This window comes from Sorex araneus, chromosome 10 (genome assembly GCF_027595985.1).
Source record: "Sorex araneus isolate mSorAra2 chromosome 10, mSorAra2.pri, whole genome shotgun sequence".
In the NCBI taxonomy this organism is placed as follows: Eukaryota; Metazoa; Chordata; class Mammalia; order Eulipotyphla; family Soricidae; genus Sorex; species Sorex araneus.
The window spans coordinates 31,443,858-31,463,742 of record NC_073311.1 but is presented as its reverse complement, the minus strand read 5'-3'; the positions used below and the strand labels follow the sequence as shown (position 1 = coordinate 31,463,742).

The 19,885-nt window shown below is 39.0% G+C and overlaps 1 protein-coding gene across 5 annotated transcripts in view; it reads left to right on the top strand.

Annotated features, from left to right (window-relative positions):
• The window catches only part of ATP2B1 (ATPase plasma membrane Ca2+ transporting 1), a 135,209-nt gene that overhangs the window by 58,403 nt on the left and 56,921 nt on the right, over positions 1-19,885 (top strand). For all 5 annotated transcript variants that reach the window (XM_055118374.1, XM_055118371.1, XM_055118372.1 and 2 more), the window contains 2 exons: positions 3,198-3,623; positions 17,869-18,066. In XM_055118374.1, the coding sequence (XP_054974349.1) occupies positions 3,416-3,623; positions 17,869-18,066 (406 nt within the window). In that variant the 5' untranslated portion in view covers positions 3,198-3,415. The remainder of the gene's footprint in view (positions 1-3,197; positions 3,624-17,868; positions 18,067-19,885) is intronic.

Here is a 19,885-nt window from a genome sequence, read left to right as displayed (position 1 = left end):
CAAAATTCAGCTTACAAAAGGGAGTTGGAGGAGAAAGTTGAAAACACACAAACTTCCAATTGGGGGGCTGGAGTCATAGCACAGCAGGTAGGGCATTTGCCTTGCACATGGCCGACCAGGTTCGATTCCCAGCATCCCATATGGTCCCCTGAGCACCGCCAGGAGTGGTTCCTAGTGCAGAGCCAGGTGTGACCCAAAAAGCAAAAAACCAACAAACTTCCAATTGGTGTACTGTACTTGGATGGTGGACATACTGTGGTCAATGTGTTTTGTGTGCTGTTGTGCCCCTAAAGCTTATGCAGTCTTTGTATCATTGTCAACCAATGATAACATGTGTTTCAGCCCATTCTACTGTCCAGCGGTCCTCACAGTGTGTTTTCTAGTACAGTGGAGTCATTATCACCAGAAAATATGTTAGAAAAGCTAATTATAAAATCTGTCCATTAGATTTGAAGATTTGAATCTTAACCCTGAAGGGGTTGGCCTCAGAATCAGTATTATTATATTTTTAATTTGGGAAGGGAATCAAGGTTGGACCACATGAAGCAGTTCTCAAAGCTTATTCCTGCCTCTGTGCTCAGGGATCTCTCCTGGCGGGATTTGGAGGACCATATGGAGTACCAGGAACCAAACCCGGGGTTGAAGGGAGCGGAATGGAGGGGGGAGGGGGGGCACTGCTTACAGGGCAGATGTCTTACCCACTATACTGTCTGCACCTCTAGTTGACTTTAATGCACACTGAATTAATGTCTACAGAAGCATGAGACCCACCATGATTTCCAAACATTCTCATAGCAATTTAATTGTTGAAGATTAATTGCACTTGTCACTAATCATTTCTAGTTTAATGGTTATTAAACATTTATTAGGTATGGGGGAGGAGGCATTTAAGGAGAAAGGAAGCTAGTGGCAAGATAGCTTAGCCTGGAATACCAAATAGGCCTGAACAACTGATAAGTATTTGTCTTTTGTGTGTTTAGATAAAATGGCACGAACTGCACATGAAACAGCAATAAAGATGACAGTCACTGTCACTGTCGTCCCATTGCTCATTGATTTGCTGGAGCGGGCACCTGTAACGTCTCCATTGTGAGACTTGTTGTTACTGTTTTTGGCATATCATATAAGCCATGGGTAGCTTGCCAGGCTCTGCTGTGCAGGCGGGATACTCTCAGTAGCTTGCCAGGCCCTCCGAGAGGGGCAGAGGGTCAAACTACTGTATCATAAACAAAAGTAAAGACTGAACAACTGCATCAGTGAGAGAAATAAAGATTTTCCGTATGAAGTTTCAGGTATAAGAAACGTGGGCCCAGAGAGATAGTACAGTGGATAAGGTGCTAGCCCTGCGTGCAGCTGACCCAGATCTGACTTTAGCACCCCTTAGGGTTCCCTGAGCACTGCCAGGCCAGGAGTGATCCCTGAGCATAGAACCAAGAATAAGTCTCAGGTCAGTTCAGCATAAAGGGAGTGCTAGAATGAGAGACATGCAGATAGTGGTTATAATTTGTACAGGGAAGTCTAAAAATCTGGGAGAAAAAGGGGTATGCCAAGAAGAGACTTTCTGAAGAGTGTATTAGCCAAACAATAACTGACTGAAGCCGAGATAAGTGAAATCAAAGATGACAGAGTTTTGTAAAGCCTAGATGATTTGGGAACCTAAAAATGAGCTGAATCCAGTGTTGGGTACATTGACTTTGGGTTGATTGAAAGACACACATGGATAAAGAACAATTGAGCACTCACGTTTAGTTTACAGTAAGAGTCGGACTCAGAGCTGTTGAAAAGAAAATGTCTCCCTCCGTTTAGGTTCTCAGTCTAGCACACAGTTCAAACTTCTGGAATGCAATAGGGGGCAAACCTGGGTTCTTCGCCATCAGAATAGGTGGAGAGAGATGAACAAACAAGATTATATTTGATAATAGAGAAAGAAAATAAGAGTATAGTAAAGAGTAACAAGAGAGTAGAGAAATTTTTTTATTTTGGATTTATAGCTTGTCTGGGGAGCCTAAAGCATGTGACAAGATCATTGTAGAAGACCATTTTAAAAAGCAAAAAATGTCGAGCTTGGAGATGGTTCAAAGCATGCAGAATACCAGAGTTGAATCCCAGGCACCGTGTCCAGGTGGTTCCCCTGGGTGTGACCCCTGAGACTACCTTAATGTGACTCAAAAAAAAAAGTCTAAAGATGGTGTTGAGACAGTGCCTAAGACCAGCTGTAGGGCAGAGCAGTAGCGGGTTTGTTTGCATTTTGCTCTCAGGGTCTGTTCTGTGTGAAAAGCCTAGAGCGCTTGTCCAGTGTGGTGGAAGGGACATGCTGGCATCCCAGCTAATGCGTCTCAGGCATGTTAGCTATGTAGAAACTCTTCAGTTACTCTGAGACTTAATCTTCTCAGTAAAACAAGGAGTCAAGACCCCTCATGGGTTAAATTGTGATGATTACATGAAAGTCAGAATATAAAGCAACTAAACAATGCTTGGAACATAAGTGCTTAATAATAACTATTAATATAAACAGATACTGAGCAGAATATAAAATTCAGTAGTGTAAAATGTAGTTTCATTTAATGGTAAAACCTAATGTCACAGGGTATAATTTAGACTTAAAGAAATTAGACTTTGATCTTTCATCATGCAAAACATTTTAAAAGTATTTGACTATAGTTAAATGTGCTTTTATAATTAGTGTAGTTTGGCTATCTCGTGACATTTTATGCACTGTCTGTAGCACTGTCGTCCCATTGTTCATCGATTTGCTCGAGCAGGCACCAGTAACGTCTCCACGTGAGACTTCTTGTTACTGTTTTTGGCATATCGAATGCCAAGGGAAGCTTGCCAGGCTCTGCCGTGCGGGCGGGATACTCTCTGTAGCTTGCCTGGCTCTTGCCTGGCTCTTGGAGGAATCAAACCTGGGTCAGCCACGTGCAAGGCAAACGCCCTATCCATTGTGCTATCGCTCCAGTCCATGACACTGTATACAATACATTTACAGAAGATAAGGCACTTGCCTTGCCTGAGGCCAACCCTGGTTGTATCCCTATAACACCAGGGTCACTATTGAACATCATGCCAGGAATAGCCCTAGAGCACTACTGGATGTCGACCAAAAACTGAAAAAAGAAATAAAAAGTACTGAATAATTGTCTTTGGATGAATTTTATTAACCTTTTTTTTTTTATATATATATTTTCTTCTTACAGATGTGTACATCTCATGATTGATATGAAGAAACTAGTCATGGGCCAAAGGTCAAGATACTTCTCTGGGAAATGATGCTGACGCTGCTTTGTAAAGTCATACGATGAGTGTTTGGTTTAAGAGAGATTTTCTTATTTAAAAGATTTTCATCTTGGAAACATATCAAGTGAAGATTACAGTCTTTTGGGAAACATTTTCCTCCTAATAAATTATACTTGTAATGGGCGACATGGCAAATAACTCCGTTGCATATGGTGGAGTAAAAAACTCTTTGAAAGAAGCTAATCATGATGGCGACTTTGGGATTACGCTTGCCGAGCTGCGGGCTCTCATGGAGCTCAGGTCTACAGATGCGTTACGGAAAATCCAGGAAAGCTACGGAGATGTCTATGGCATTTGTACCAGGTTGAAAACATCTCCCAATGAAGGTGAGTTTATGTGTGTGTTCAGTCTTTTATTGGACTCATACTCTTTGACTCACAAGCAAGTGTACTTGTCTATTGTATGAATCCACTCTTAATTTGTAGTGACATTAAAAACAAATTTTCTCAGATTAGTGCAGCCAAAATACCTACAGATCAAGATACAGTCTTGTAATGCATGGATTTTAGGTTGGTGGGAGAAAATACTTCCTACCGTTGTGCATATTATTGCTGCTTGTTTACTATAGCACGGTAGTCTTTCCACTGCAGTTGCAGAGGTTAGAACCAGGCTTGGTAACCCCCAGGGGCTTCAGTGGAAATAAACACTGCTTACCACCCTTCATTTGCTAGGTGCTTAAAATAGTTGTCACTGCCCGTGCTGACCAAGTTGTTTCTAATCAAATTTTAGTGATGCATTCAGAAAAACCTGAAACAGTTGGAGTAAATTATGTGGAGGGTTTTGTTTTTGTTTTTGTTTTTGTTTTTTGGGGGGGGGTGATTGGAAATCATTTTCAGCCTTAGACTTCTGTTTAGTTTTACTGGTTAGTGCCATAATTATTGATTTGTAGTGAATTTCTTCTTGAGAATCAAGAAAGGGAAATTTATTATAACTTAATTGTATTACTGTCTTTGTAATGGTTTAAAGATGGTCTTTTTTACATTGATCATGTTGAACATAAATTTAAGTTTAGGAAATTTCCAAATTTTAGGGAAGGGATTTCCAAATTGCAGAGGAATGAGGGAAGGGTACATGAAGATGAATGCTTGATGACTGCAGTTTATTTTAAATAAGGATAGGGAATTATTAATATTAAAGCTTAAAGCACATTGGTATATTTTTCAAAGCTAATTCTAGAAAAATTACTGTCTTCAGCATTTTTAGTAAACTTATTATGCCATACTATTTGATGATAAAATTTTAAGTTTTAGCAAACTTTCTCAAAGTAGTTAGCAAATTTTATACATTCCTATTTATTTTAAACCTATATATAATTCAGTGCAAACTGCTAAGTCTTTAGAGGTAGATAGATACTTTGGTATTTCTGAAGTACATAATCTTTTTGTTGTTGTTAAGGCACAAACTAAGTTTATTGTTGTAAGTATCAGGTTATGAACAACTTGGATATAGTCTAGTAAAGTCTTATATATCCCAAGACAATGTAAAGTATTAAAAGTGGGGCCAGGGATGTATCTCAGTGGTAGAAGACATGCCTCATTTGAATGCATTTCTGGGTTTAATCACTGCATTAAAAAGAAAAAAAATTACAACTGAAAACAGACCAAAAAATGCTCTATGAAGTAGCATAATCGTAAGGAAAACAGTGTTAACATTCACACATACTCTAAATAGGGCTTTTTCAGATCATTTCGAGTATGTTTTGTTTGTTTGTTTGTTTGTTTGTAAGACCTATTAATACTTGAAGATATTTTGGATATGTCCCTCAAATCCATAGTCGCTAGAAACGCAGATTTCATAGTTACTCTTTAAATATGCTACCTTAAGGAAGTTGGTACACATTCAGGGAATCATACACACACCATAGACTTCAGTTGATAGTTGATAAAACCAGAATCTGGTTAATAAATTTATCTTGAGATATTGGTGAATTTTTATCACTTTAGAGATTTGTGCATTGATACACTTGTTTCAAGATTCATTCAGTTATACGTTACCACTACATTTAAAGTCTGATTACTGGGTGTTTCCCAGTTGCCCGATTGATCACAAAAAATGCTAACATCGAAAAGCCCTAGGGACCTGGGAAGAAAGCTCAAAGGCCTAGAGCACGGGTTTTGCTTGCAGAAGCCCTGGATTGGATCCCTGGCATCACATGGTTCCCTGAGCACCACAGGATATGGCCCCCAAATAAACAAAAAATCCTAACTACATAACTACATAATTTGTTCATAAGAGAGATGCAGAAACTTAATATGCATGTAACTGTGTTTTCCTCAGCCATGTCTTTTTATTCATCTGCTATCAGTTAATAAAAAAATCTTGTTTATGCTGACTAAATATCCCTCTGTGATGTATTTTTTACTTTAACAGTTACATTTTCTCATTTGTTTACACTGTAGTTTGTTTTTGTTGTTATTTTAGGCATTGCTCCTTGTTTAATTTGTAAACCATTAAAAAAAATTTTAAACATTTAATACTGTAGTAGTTTTTAGAGGGGATGATTAAACTCCCATGACATGTCAAAAAATCTGGATAATCTCTAGAATTATTCACTTAATACTCAATTTTGTGTGTTATTACTGCTTTGTGCAATTAAACTAGAATATGACTGTTTTTCTCTTTTATTAGAAAATTCTTCCTCATTTTCTCTGTTGTGTTAAATTTAATATTTACTAAAATTTGTGGAGTGGGTAGGGCGTTTACCTTGCATGCGGCTGACCCGGGTTCAATTCCCAGCATCCCATATGGCCCCCTGAGCACCGCCAGGAGTGATTCCTGAGTGCATGAGCCAGGAGTAACCCCTGTGCAATGCTAGTTGTGACCCAGAAAGCAAAAAAAATTAAAGAATAACATAAAATTTGTAGAAACTTAATATGACTTATTTTGAACATTCTTTTGAAGATTGTGGGGTGAGGGAAACAAAGTATTTGTGTGTAAAGTTGAATGAATAAAAATAATTGTAGCCTTACAGGAATATTATTTCCAAAGGAAAAGCTTAGTTGAGATTAGGAATTCTTCTTTTGGAAAGCTAACAAACATGTTTTCACTAACCATAAGACATCATCCGCCATAGGTAATTAGCTGGGGGAGTGGAATGCCAAAAAAGTGATGTAGAAAAAAAGGGCTCTTATTGTATATCCTCCTAACAGGACAGTGAGAATTAAAATGATTCTTCAAAGTAAATGGTTTTTGACTAGGTCAAACATAAGTTTACCTATTTCGAATTCATTTTTATTTTGTATACACTCTTAAGAAAAAGTACTGGTAGTTATAGCTATAATATAATCATAAACCCATAGATTACAACCCAATCTTAGATAATATTAACATAGCACTGTAGCAGTGTCGTCCCGTTCATCGATTTGCTCGAGTGAGCACCAGTAACGTCTCCACTGTGAAACTTGTTACTGTTTTTGGCATATCAAATATGCCACAGGCAGCTTGCCAGGCTCTGCTGTGCATGCAGGATACTCAGTAGTTTTCCAGGCTCTCCGAGAGGGACAAAAGAGTTGAACCCTGTTTGGCCGCATGCAATGCATCGCTCCAGTTCCTATAAAACTATGGGCCTCTTAGAGGTGCTTGGATATTTTATTTATCAGGTGCCTGCTATGGCACTTCTCAACTCTGGGTGAAACAAATTTCTGGTTTATTTCTAATGAGGGAGTCAGATTCACACACAACTAAATGAACTGTTAATGTGTAACTGATACCGCTAAGAAAGAATAGTAAATGGAAGAGGAAAATCAGATCTGAGGAGATGGCACTGAGGGTAAGGCACTTCCCTTGACATGGCCGACCCTGGCCCACTCCCCAGCAGCTCCCGATGTTGATCCCACAGCACCTCCGGGAGTGACCCCTGGGTAGAAGGGGATAGTGAGTGAAAAATATTTAAGAAACCTCTAGAGCAACAAAGGAACAATTTAAGACCTTTGGTAGCACTTGGATGTTACTCTTTTGTGGAAGGTTAGTTGCTATCATTTAAAAATAACTTAAATAGTTAGCATTATATTTTATACTCAGGGAACATAGAAAACATTAACCAGTTTATCCAAAGTCTCACAAGTTCAGAGCAGGAATTCACACTTTAACATTCTGGTTGTCTTTTATGTATTTTATTAAATTAGTTTTTCTTATTTGGAGCACCTGTGTCATAATGAAGCATTTAAAAGTGTTGTATCTTGGAGATTACAATAAGACTGATTAAAACAAGTTTATATATACACATACCTGTAAAAATTCGGAGAGAGCTCAAAGAATGAATGTACCTGCTCCGCAGGACTCCTGAGTTAATTCTCAGCACTGCATTGCCCCCTGGCACTTGCTCTTTGTGACCTCTAAAACTTTTAACAGGTGTGTTACCTGTTTGGAAAGTTCAGCTCATATAACTTAAAGGATTAAAGAAACTAAGGGAGAAAGGGATAACGTTTATTCCCTTTTCCCATGGTACATTTGGTAGCAGGAATGACATGATGAAAAAATGGGGAGATTAAGGTTCTGTTGAACAATCTTTCTTGAAAATACACAGTGATTCAGGAAGTTGTGTATGTATGCCTCCTCATTCACCCTGCTTATTTACTAGCAAACTGTCCTTTAACATCTGAAGACTATTACATGTTACTGATCTTGAGGAAGTCTTTTTCAGCTGTAATATTAAAGGTTAGCTTCAGTGGTTGTGATTAACTATCACTTCTCTTAAGAGACTTGGAGCTATAAATTTCAAGGTTAACTGGAGTTAAGGGTTGTGACTTTATATTTTTAGCTTTATCATTTGGATCAAGCACCTGCTTATAGTTCTCTGACTTCAAGAATGTAGTTTTATGCCAAAATTATTTAATCTGCATATAAAATTCTAACAGCACCAAATAATGATTATAGGTTTCTTGTCATCTTTGTTTTCTACATTGGCTTACTTTTCTTTCTAATCTATATTTCTTGTTCCATTTTTATCTGTGCTAAGTTTGGGTTGGGTTGGGTTTGCTTTTTTTTCCTCCCCATTTCAGTATATTCCTATGTTGTCTTTTTTTTTCTTCTTCAGCGTTTTGGGTCACACCCAGTGATGCACAGGGGTTACTCCTGGCTCTGCACTCAGGAATTACCCCTGGCAGTACTCAGGGAACTATATGGAATGCTGGGAATCGAACTTGGGTCAGCCACATGCAAGGCAAAGGCCCTACCCACTATACTATCACTGCAGCCCCTGTTGTCATTATTTTATGTTGAAATAGTGGAATGGACTTTAACATGCCTCAAATGCAGATCTCTGATACCCTTTTTTATTTAGTATATTATTGCATTAGACAAAAGATAAAAGAAATTAATAAAAATTAAAGGCAGGTCGGCTAGAGCAATAGTACAGCAGGTAGAGCATTTGCCTTGCACGCTACCAACCCTGGTTCAATCCCAGGTGTCCCATATTGTCCCCCAAGCACCAACAGGAGTAATTCCTGAGTGCAGAGCCAGTAACCCATGAGCGTCACTAGGTGTGACCCAAAAAGAAAAAAGAAAAGGCAGGTACGATGTCATATTCTGAGAGATTTGTGGCTCCTAGTACCTACAACAGGCAGGAAAGCAAATGAGACCGTAAGCTTTTTGAATGTTGCTTACAATTAGGTAGAAGAGGGGGGAAAAGGCAAAGGAAATAAAAAAAAGAGAGAGAGAGAGATGTGTGGATGGAAGCAGGATAGAGTCAGCGCCAGTTGTCCCTGACTGGTGTTTCCAAATGTTCAGATTGCAGTTCATAGCACTTGAGAAGTAAGACAGTAATAGTTTGCTTTTACCGTGTCTTCATATCGTACAAGAATAAAACTAGTGTTTACACACGGAAGTACGTACTTCACTCTTAAAAAAAAACAAACCAGCCCCTTACCAAAGAATTACTGACTTGTAGGCTACTCCTGCAAGAGTTCTCTGATGCCCCGATGATGTGCATGCTTATACAGGTTGGCTCAACCACTCAGCAAGGATCTGCCATGTCTATGGAGTGCCAGCCACTGGCATCCCAGTGAGTTACCAGTGAGAGTTTTGTGGTGATAAATCAACGTGACCTTGTCCTAGAAATGATTGCTGCTTATAATAATCACACATTTAAGACCTACTTGTGTCACCAGTTTTTTTAGCTTATGAATATTTTGGGAGCTAGTTCGAACACTACTTTTTTTCTAATATGTAGCTTACGTGTATGTCTTTTAAAGTTAACATTTTGACCTGACCTTTGCAATCTTAGCACACTCACATCCACATCTCTGCTCACTCAACCTTCCTGGCCCACACTCATACCCTGTGCATTCTCTGCTTGCCATTTCTTGTACCCTAAACCACGTGACCTTAAGCTCTACTCACCGCACCTCACATTGCACATACTTCATACCTCCTGTCACTGGGTGAGGTCCGGATCGATGGAAAAGAGCAACACCCAGCCTAATCCCTTAGATACCCACTAAGGGGAACTACAAAGATTTTCCTTCAGAGCACAACAGACACAATAAGGAAACCGTGTAAAAGTCCGCCTGGTGAGTGGAAATAATAGCACAGAAGTTCTCCCAGTACCACCTAGAATTGTGAACTCTCAGGTAACAGCTTCTTAGAGACACCATGTTGAAAAATTAGTTCAAAGAAATGATGGTACAAGCAGTTAGCAAAGCACAAGAAAATATGAGAGTTAAAATGAAAAAAATAATTGTAAGTGCTAGAAAAAAAAAAAAGACTATGATGGGTGAAATAAACTCAGGTAAGTCCTGAAAAGCAGCATAGCAGCAGCTGGTGAAAAGATCTGTGAGCTTTAAGGTAAGAAGCCAAAGGCTCTAGAAAACAACAGAAGATGGGGGAAAGTGCCTGAAAAAGAAATGGACAGCACACCGGGAAACCATAGAATAAGCTCAGGAGGGACAGTGTAAGAATCAATCAGAGTCCCTGAGAAATAGGAAGGTAAATTTGATGAAGATAGACTGGTCAGGGAAATCATAGATAAGAATTTCCCGGAATTGAGTGTTCTCTGATCCAGGATACCAAAAGGTCCCAATGAAAATAGACCCAAATTGAAAACCTCTAAGACGCATTTTAATCAGAATGATGAAAAGCCAGAGGCAGAATATTGAAAAACGGCAAGATGAAAGAACAGACTTACATACAGAGGACTCACAAAAGAGTTATCAAATATGAGATTCTATCAGACAGAATGGTGGAAAGTAGTTAAAAAAAATTAAAGGCCAAATACATATATGTGGTATGTATAGAATAATGGGTTAAAGGAATGCAGTATTTGTAAGGGTGGATGCCTAGATGGCCCTTGGCCCCAGACTCCAGGGAAGAGAAGGGCAGAGAAAGAGAGAAATTGAGGAAGTAGGGTGCAGAGGCCGAGGGGGTCCCAGTGTCTCAGTGGTGTTGAGGAGTAGTATGGCTAACTATCCAAACCAGAGTCCGCAGCACTGAGAGCTGAACTCCAGGAACCGAACTTAAAAATGTGCCTGTTGAAGTGGTAGGCAGGCTGGGCGGAGGGGGCGGAAGGGAACCCGAGAACCCTGGTGTCAGGAAGAGGACGCTGGTGGGATTGGGGCTGAAATACGGGAGGTCTAAAACTCAACTCTGAATCACTTTGTAAATCATGGCGCTTTAATAAAATGAATAAAAAGACCAATGACATAAGCACCAGGAATACGCTATTGAACCAGATTGTCAGTCATGTTTAAAGTAATGATACAAAATGATGGGGGAAACATGAGCACAAAAATGTATAAATCTGTAACTGGACCCTCACGGTGATTCACTAATAAAAAATATATAAATAAATAAATGATACAAAATGGACAAGTAAAGCTCAGGGAATTCATAGCCTTGAAGCAGATTTTGCAAGAAACGTTAAAAGTCAAGACAAACTAGACAAACTTCTCAGCACTGGTGGTGGGTGTGCATGTAATGATGTATGTTTGAATAGTAGAAGTAACAGTATTAAAAATCACAGAACCTCAGAAGGTGTTTTTTTTTTTTTAAATTTTAAGTAGCCCTTGATAAAACCTAATCTAGCACAGCTTCAGTTTTCTCAAACTCAGTTTTCTAGTACAATGGGTATTCCTTCGTGAGGAATTCTGATTTCATAGCATTTTATTCTCTGTGTTTTCTTCATCTCAGTCTCAGGTGCCTCCTGTGCTTTCTCGTTAGATCTTGGCAAAACACCGACTTTTCAGATACACTCCTCTCCACCTCAACATTTCCCCCAAGTCCTCTCGAAGACTTTTCATACTTGTGTACTGGTCATTTGTACATGTGGAGTCTGGATAAGGTTTTACGTTTTTGCTCTTTCTCTTAGTCATCCAGACTTAGAAACTCTTTTTTTTTTTTTAATTGAGATATCACAATTTACATATAGTACTATGGGGCTGGGGCAATAGCACAGCAGGTAGGGCGTTTGCCTTGCACGCAGCCAACCTGGGTTCGATTCCCAGCATCCCATATGGTTCCCCAGCACCGCCAGGAACAAAAACTGAGTGCAGAGCCAGGAGTAACCCCTGTGCACTGCTGGGTGTGACCCAAAAAGCAAAAAAAAAAAAAAAAAAAAAAAAATTTACAGTACTGCGTATAGAATTTTTTATATGCAATAGCATTTTTGATATACAGTGCTACAGTGCCACCACACCCCCATGAGGAGAGTGCCAGTAGCCCTCCAGGCTGTCCCTTCATCCCTTACCACCATTCTGTGGAGACTCCCCTCTTGACAGTCGGTGCTGCTGGCAGAATCTTAGGGTTTGTTGCCATCAGTCGTTGCCCAGTTCCTTGCTTCCTTTATACTCTCTACATTGAAGTGAGAGCACGCGTTAGTTTGCCCTTCTGACTCACTTTGCTTAACTTGATGCCTTCCAGTTCCATCCAAATTTGGGGTGGAGTGTAAGAATCCATCGAGATGAATAGTAAACAATAGTAAACTATTGTGTTTTTTCCCCATAATTTCTTTACTCATATGCTGTTGGTCACTTGGGCTGGAAAACTCTTAACGGTGTTGGCTTCTTTGCCTTCCCATTTCCCTGACTGTAGCCATTTTTTGCTCTGTTCAGAGATCAGACTTCTCATTGGGGTTTACAAAAAAAAAAAAAAAAATCAAAAATCAAAACTCTAGGATCTGGCTCTTGCTTATTACCTGTCTGATCTCATCTCTTTCCTGCGCCACACAGCGCAGCCTAGCACACTTTGTTTCCGTCCTTCATACAGATCTCTGCATCTAGAACATGTTATCACACCCTTCCTGTGACTGGCTGTTAGTCATCCTGAAGATACCAAGTTAGGTGTGTAATAATTCCCTTATCCACACTGTTCTTCCCCGAATTTTAAGTCCTGCTTCCCTCTGTGAATTCCCTTAACATCCTCGCTGCCCCTGTCACACCAATTCCACACACTGGCTTTACTTGTCAGTCTCCCCCACCCAGCTCTGAAGTTCCTGGAGGGTAGTGCCAAGGAAGACATTGATATCTGATTGATCTTCTTTTGTCTACTTGGTGGCTGTTAAAACATCTGGCCTATGATAGGTATTTGGGAACTGAGTTAAGTTTATCTGTAAGCAGGTCATTCTTAAAGGGGGATGGGCTCTTTTTATTTATAAAATTGAGAACATTGAAGTGTTTCTTAAGAACAGTGGACCTAAACATTACTTTCACATTGCTTCTTAGTCTGCATGTTTTATGTACGTGTCACTTACCTAGAAAAATGAATGTGATTCCTATCGTCACCTCCCTCCATCTCAGATACACAAAGACATAAATTTCTGGATACAGAATTTAGGAAGACTGGAGTATATGATGAATATTACCCATGATTAGACTTACATGAAATACATTTCAGTACAGCCTCCTTCTTCATTTCCTAAATTGTGGTATGATTTTATTTCTGCTGCTGATTGAGATATTGCTTTTTCTTTTTCCTTTTTTTATAAAACATTAAACTATTGCTAAATCTTGCATTTTTGTTCCTTTTTGTTGTTGTTATAAAGACTGTACTCTCATTATTCATAGAATGAATATAGACTTTTTCTACTTTCCACAATGGTGGATGGAAACTCCAAAACAAATTCATTCTAAAGTTGTTTTTGATGGTTTTTAAGATATGTTCTCTCTGGAGCTAACTGGATCATAAGGAGCGCAGTGCCATGAACACCCTTGGCTACATTGCCATTTCCTTACAGTCAGCGGTCAATAGGACCAGGCAGGAGACTGTCTTTCTATTATTATATTCATGAACTGTTCTGAATGATTTGGCATCTTTTCTGTTTTGCAAGTGAGGGCCACATAGTCTGGCCTGATTTACCCAGGTGCTTTTATCACCTCCCCACAAGCTTTTCTTTCTCCTCCTTACTAAATCTCTTACTTCGACTACTCAGGTAACCACCGTATACTGTATTCTTTTGCCTTTCTCAGTGGCTTTACCTGGCATTAACCTTTGTCTCCTGTGTCCTTGGAATCTTCTCTGTTCAATCATTTCCACTGCTGAAAAACTTTGCCTAGTTTCTGTCACTCATTTTTAAAAAACAGAATGGTTTTATATCCCCTTTAACTCCTTCATTTCTCCCACTGCATGACACCCCTCAGAGAGTTATCTGCAGGCATTGTTTCTGCTTACTCATTCTCATTCTCTGCTCATTCTTTGTAATCAGACTTTGGACCACATCACTCTCCTGGATGATTCTTTATCAAAGTTTTCGGCCTCCATCTAGGGAAAACTAATTGTCCCTTTTTCTGTCTTCATCTTACTCCTGGACACAGTCAGCCACATCATCTTTTTAAAACTTTCCTTTTTCTAGGCTTCTGTTCTCTTCATATTAACCAATTGTTGTGTCCCTCTCCCTGGACGGCTTCTGATTGTGTCAGCTTCCCCTGTCTGATCAGCAAATATTTGGTGTTCCACGATTCCCACCTGGGCTCTCCTCTCTTTGTCTGCTTACTCTGCCTAGCTGTCTGAGAGCTCCCTTGGGCCTGGTCGTCCTGTATACTGATGGCTGGCTCAGACCTCTCACTGAGTACTGAATATCAGCCACGTCTCTCAGCATCTCCTCTTGTGCAATGAGGACCTCATGATGCTGAAGTCTATTTAGCAGAACCATCAGCTCCTGCCTTCCCCTCTCACCAAAGTCTGCAAATCCCCAAACCTACTTCCTCTTGGTAGTTTTTACCACCATCTACTCATCTTTAGGGGGAAGGTAGAGTATAAAGAGTATGTGCTTTATTCTCCTCCCCCCCCACCATGTCCAGTCTTTTTTTTTTTTTAATCTCCTTACAGGATATTTGGCAGATTCAATTATTCTGCATCCACTTTTTATTTATTTTCATCAAATCACCGTGAGATATGGTTACAAAGCTCTCATGTTTGAGTTTCAGTCATACAATGATCAAACACCCATCCCTCCACCAGTGCACATTTTCTACCACCAAAGTTCCAGTATATCCCCCCCCTTTCCAACCCCTTCCTCTATGGCAGACAGTTACCCCCATACTCTCTTTACTTTTGGGCATTATGGTTTGCAATACAGATACTGAGAGGTTACTGCGTTTGGTCCTTTATCTACTTTAAGTACACATCTCCCATCTTAATCCTTCAACCATCATTGTCTAGTGATCCCCTCTCTATTCCAGCTGCCTTCTCCCCCAGCTCATGAGACAAGCTTCCAACTATGGAGCAATAGTCATGGCCCTTGTGTCTACTATGCTTAGATGTCAGTCTCATGTTATTTTATATTCCATGAATGAGTGCAGTCTCATTCTATGTCTGTCCCTCTCTTTCTGACTCATTTCACTTAGCATGATACTCTCCATGTACATCCACTTATAAGCAAATTTTATGATTTCATCTCTTCTAACAGCTGCATAGTATTCCATTGTGTAGATGTACCAAAATTTCTTTAACCAGTCTGTTCTCAGGCACTTGGGTTGTTTCCAGATTCTGGCTATTGTGAACAGTGCTGCAATTAACATCCAGGTGCAGATGTCATTTCTACTGTGCTTTTTTTTGCATCCTCAGGGTATGTTCTGCATCCATTAAAAACTAATATTTAAGCTACCATCATCTCAGTACTTCTACTGAAATAGCCTCCTCCTAGGTGATCTTTTTTTCTCCTTTATTGTTCACACAACAATTTAAAGGTATTTGTAAAAGGCGAAATAGTTATCACTACCTTGCTTTAAAACCTTGTGGTTGACAGTCTGCTTTCCAAGGTATTTTAATTGTCTATTTACTTGTTATAGTCTATTAACTGTTGACATTTGCAACTTGTCCTCCTCTTCTGGTGCTCGGAAATGATCACATAAACTACAGCTGTTTCTCATAGTGGCCAAAACTACTTCTTATCAGGGGGTGCTGTACTGTTCCAGGGGGTCAGTAGTAGCCTCAGTGCAATTAGAAGGTATTTTCTGTTAGTTCGATTAAAGTTAAATTTGCAGGGGGCCACTGAGTACCTTCCTACCTCCCTCCCCACAGCGCTGAGGATTACATGAACCATAGGCTGAAGTCAAAGCTTTAATTAGCAAGTTTCTTATCTCATATTGTATTACCCCTAGTGGCAATCACTGCAACCCATTGTTGCCCTACTTTTTGTTGACTCCATCTTGAGAGAACTCTAACATCTTTGAAATGATGACTTTTTGTCTTAAAAAGTTCTCAAATGTGGCACCAGAAAGATAGAACAGCAGGAAGGGCATTTGCCGTGTGCATGGCCAACCCCAGATGACTCCCAAGACTGTCGGGAGTAAGCCCTGAGCACAGATGGGTGTGGTTAAAAAATAAATAAACTAAAATGTTCTCTGAATCACCAATATGAAGCGACTTAGAGTTGCTGGTGAAAATTTTCTCTGGAATCTTTCTCTCTTCATTTCTCACTGTTAAACAGTGAATGTTCTTTGATCTCTGCCTCCACATTGATGCTGAGAGCCAAAACTTGATGTCCAGCGCTTTCAGAGTCTGTTTTATAGTCTTAAGCTAAGGAAACCTATTGGCTGTCACTCCTGTTTATATTCCCCACAACAAATGTGTATGTGTACATTCTTAATTGAGATAAACCTACATTTTCCAGAATCATTACTGTTAGACGAGGACTTACTTGAGAGGGCAAAAGATGGTGAAACCAATGTTCACCCAGCTCTTTCCTAATCTCTTAATTTCCACATTCTTAACTGGAGGCAGTAAATTCCCACCAAAAGGGAGGAGGTACTATAACCTACAGTGTACCTTTCCTTTTGGCAACAGAGGAGTTCCATGGTGTGATAAGAATAGGATTGGCACCCTCCAAGACCAGCAAGAGTTGTTCACAGAGAATGAGACAAACACAAAAGGAGACAGACAAACACACATGGACTGTCAGAGCTTAAGGTCTCCCGGGCAGTTACCGTTGGTCTCATAGACCGTTTATTTAATACGGTATCGCTCCCCGATACTAGGCTCCCAGCAGATAAGCCATTGTTGATAGAGACAAAGTACATTAGACATTAAAAGACATAAGTCCGTTAATAGTCAATAGTACATGAAGATCAGAGGCTGCGGTATTTTACATACTTACCAGAAGGCACCCGGAAATATAAAGTCTTGATAATTTCCATTTCTGTATTTGCCATTCTGCCCCTAGATCTGAAAGACCCTGAACAGTTTTAGTCTGTGCTAGCCTGGCGCATCTTTGCAGCTGGCAATTATTATTTATTCTATTCTTTCCTGCTCTTAATCTTTCCTGGGTGCACTAAACTATCTTACGCAAGGATAGATCCCATCCTGGGAGTTTTTAGTTAGGGGGACAAACTCCCACATTTTATTAGTCCTCACGTAGCAGCAGCATCTGTTTCTACCATTGGAAATTAGTCCTAAAAATAAAGCTTGAAAGAAAAATCGTTCTGTCTCTTAGGTCTTGTGACCTGTGAATCTTTCATTAATTCAAGTATAGTAGACATTTTTCCTTTTTTTTTTTTTTTTTATTGAATGACCATGAGCTAGAGCATTACAAAGCTGTTCATGATTGGGTTTCAGACATACCATGTTCCAATACCCATCCCTCCACTAGTATAATTTCCCAACACCAATGTCCCCTCTATGGCAAACATCTCTCTTTAATAGGCATTTTTTTAAAGAATTTTTTAGAGCTTATAGGTTAGCTTTTCATTGTTCAGAAATTTCATTCTTTAAAGCTGTCCAGAGTGTAGAAAATACGTCAAATAATTGTATCTTTATATAATTCCCCAGTTTTGGAGGGAGAACATAGTTAAAGGTCAGGGAAATGTTTCATTCCAGGAAAATGCCATCAAACTGTTACTGTGGTCTTTAGCAGTCTGCAGAATTGATGATAAAAGATAGTGTGAGCCAGGAAAGAGTACTCTGAAAAGTGAAAATTCTTAATCCAGTCTTGAGTTATTTACTTAAAATATTCTTTCAAGCATCGCACGTTAGCCAGTTTGTTTAAATTCTATATATTCAATATAGAATTTAAAAAATAAAGCTGAAGTCCCCCAATATTTGAAGTCATTAATTGGCATCTAAGAGGTAGTAAGTGATCTGAGTAAAATGTTTTGATTTTATGTAGTAAAGCTATTTAACAAAATCTTTTTTTTTCCTTACCAGGTTTAAGTGGAAACCCTGCAGATATAGAAAGAAGACAAGCAGTGTTTGGAAAGAATTTTATACCTCCTAAAAAGCCAAAAACCTTTCTTCAGTTAGTATGGGAAGCATTACAAGATGTCACTTTAATCATATTAGAAATTGCAGCCATAATATCATTGGGCCTTTCTTTTTATCAACCTCCAGAAGGAGATAATGCACGTAAGTAAATTGGAAAAAGGGGGCTGTTTTGTATAATGTTAAATTCAGCTTATTCCCTTATGTAATAAATAATACCAGCAATCTCAAATTTATGGACTGTTTTCTACATACTAGACACTATGCCTCTGATACTTTAATCATTCTTTAAACATATTACTACAAATAATTTTCACAGTAACACTATGAGATAGTGTCCCCTCCATTTTACAGCAAGGCATAGGTTCAGTAATTGCCTGTATATACGTAGAGTGTCAGGCACGGAGCTAAGCCGTATGTGTCTGTGCCGTCATGGTTTTTTTAGTTCATTACACACTGTTGTGAAGTAACTGCATTTTGTAATTTTGGACACCATATTTAGGAAAGCACTTATGAAAGCAAAGGTCTTTCCTTTTACCCCCAATCCATTATTTATAAAGTTCTGATGTTATTATATACACAATTTGCCATTATAAAAATGTTTATAATGTGAAGTATCCTCACCAATGGAAAGATACATTAAAGAATGGTAGGTATGTTTTCACTTGTCGCTGCAAATGATCCCCCCCCCCCCCCCCCGTGGTTGTATGAGGTTCATTTCTCTTTAGAAAATTTTTCTAATTTTTTTCTAATGTACTATTTTCTAATGTACTATTTATTATAGTACAATCTATAAGTACTAGAAGAACTAGTTTGGGTTTTGGTCACTGTGTTTAAGGAGCTATAGAATGAACCCATTGTGAAAAATACTTTTGTTAAAGAAAGCTTTGTTTTTATGCTTTTCAAGTGCTAGAGATAGGTAATCATTTTAAATAATTCCTTCAGGGGCCAAGGAAAAGAAATTTTTTTATATAGTTGAAACTCTGGCTTCTATCCTTGGTAACACTTTTTAAAAGTCATTGTTTCAACAGTCTGCCCAGACCCAGTGGGAACTTTTGCGTTTGGAGTAAATTGGTCACAAGAATGCTCCATTTTATCCGCAATCACTGTAAATCAGGGGTTCACAGTAGCTGCACAGTAATATTCTTGTCACTCATTTTGTACCATTATCTCAGATTTAGGCAACCAGAGTATTCACACATTCCCATAGTGTATAGAATAACTGGCATTTAAACATTACAAATGTATTTAATGAAGGATTTGGGCATTATTCATGTTATTATTAAACCAAGTTACATTTAAGATTCAAAAGGTGTGTATTAATAGTGCATACTACTGTAAAAATATTAGGGGAAAATATTCAAAGTAAATAATACTCATTGAAAGTTTTGTATCTTAGAGATTAGTACTATTTTGATCAGTGTTCTGTAAACTTTAAAAAATGCATCTGTGACTGGAGAGATGGTTGGTACAAGGGATGAGACACTTGCCTTACATGCAGCCAACCCTGTTTTCATCTCAGGCACCACCAGGAGTGACCCCTGAGGACAGCCAGGTGTGGCCAGATAACAAGACAAAAGAAAATGGTGTGTGTGCGCGCGCGTGGGTAGTCACGGGGTTTGTAAATGTGTGTATGTGTGTTAATCTGAAAAAGAACCTTATGTCACATATAGCAATAATAAAACTTAATCATTTGCAGGTTCTGTCTACAAAACTGTCATATGACGAACATTGAGAGCAAGTATTCTAGAATTGAGTTAGCAGATTATTTTTAAAAACTTGATTTTATTTTAACATTTTCTAAGGCTTTAAGAGAACTTTAAAAATATTCTCAATGGAGTGGGTACTTAAAATGTATCAGTAGTTGTTTTTGTAATTCGAATCACTTCATTTTTAAGTTGTATTGATGGGCCCTTTTCCATCGCACCAGTTTTGTCCAGGGCTTTCTCCTGCCGGGGGAACC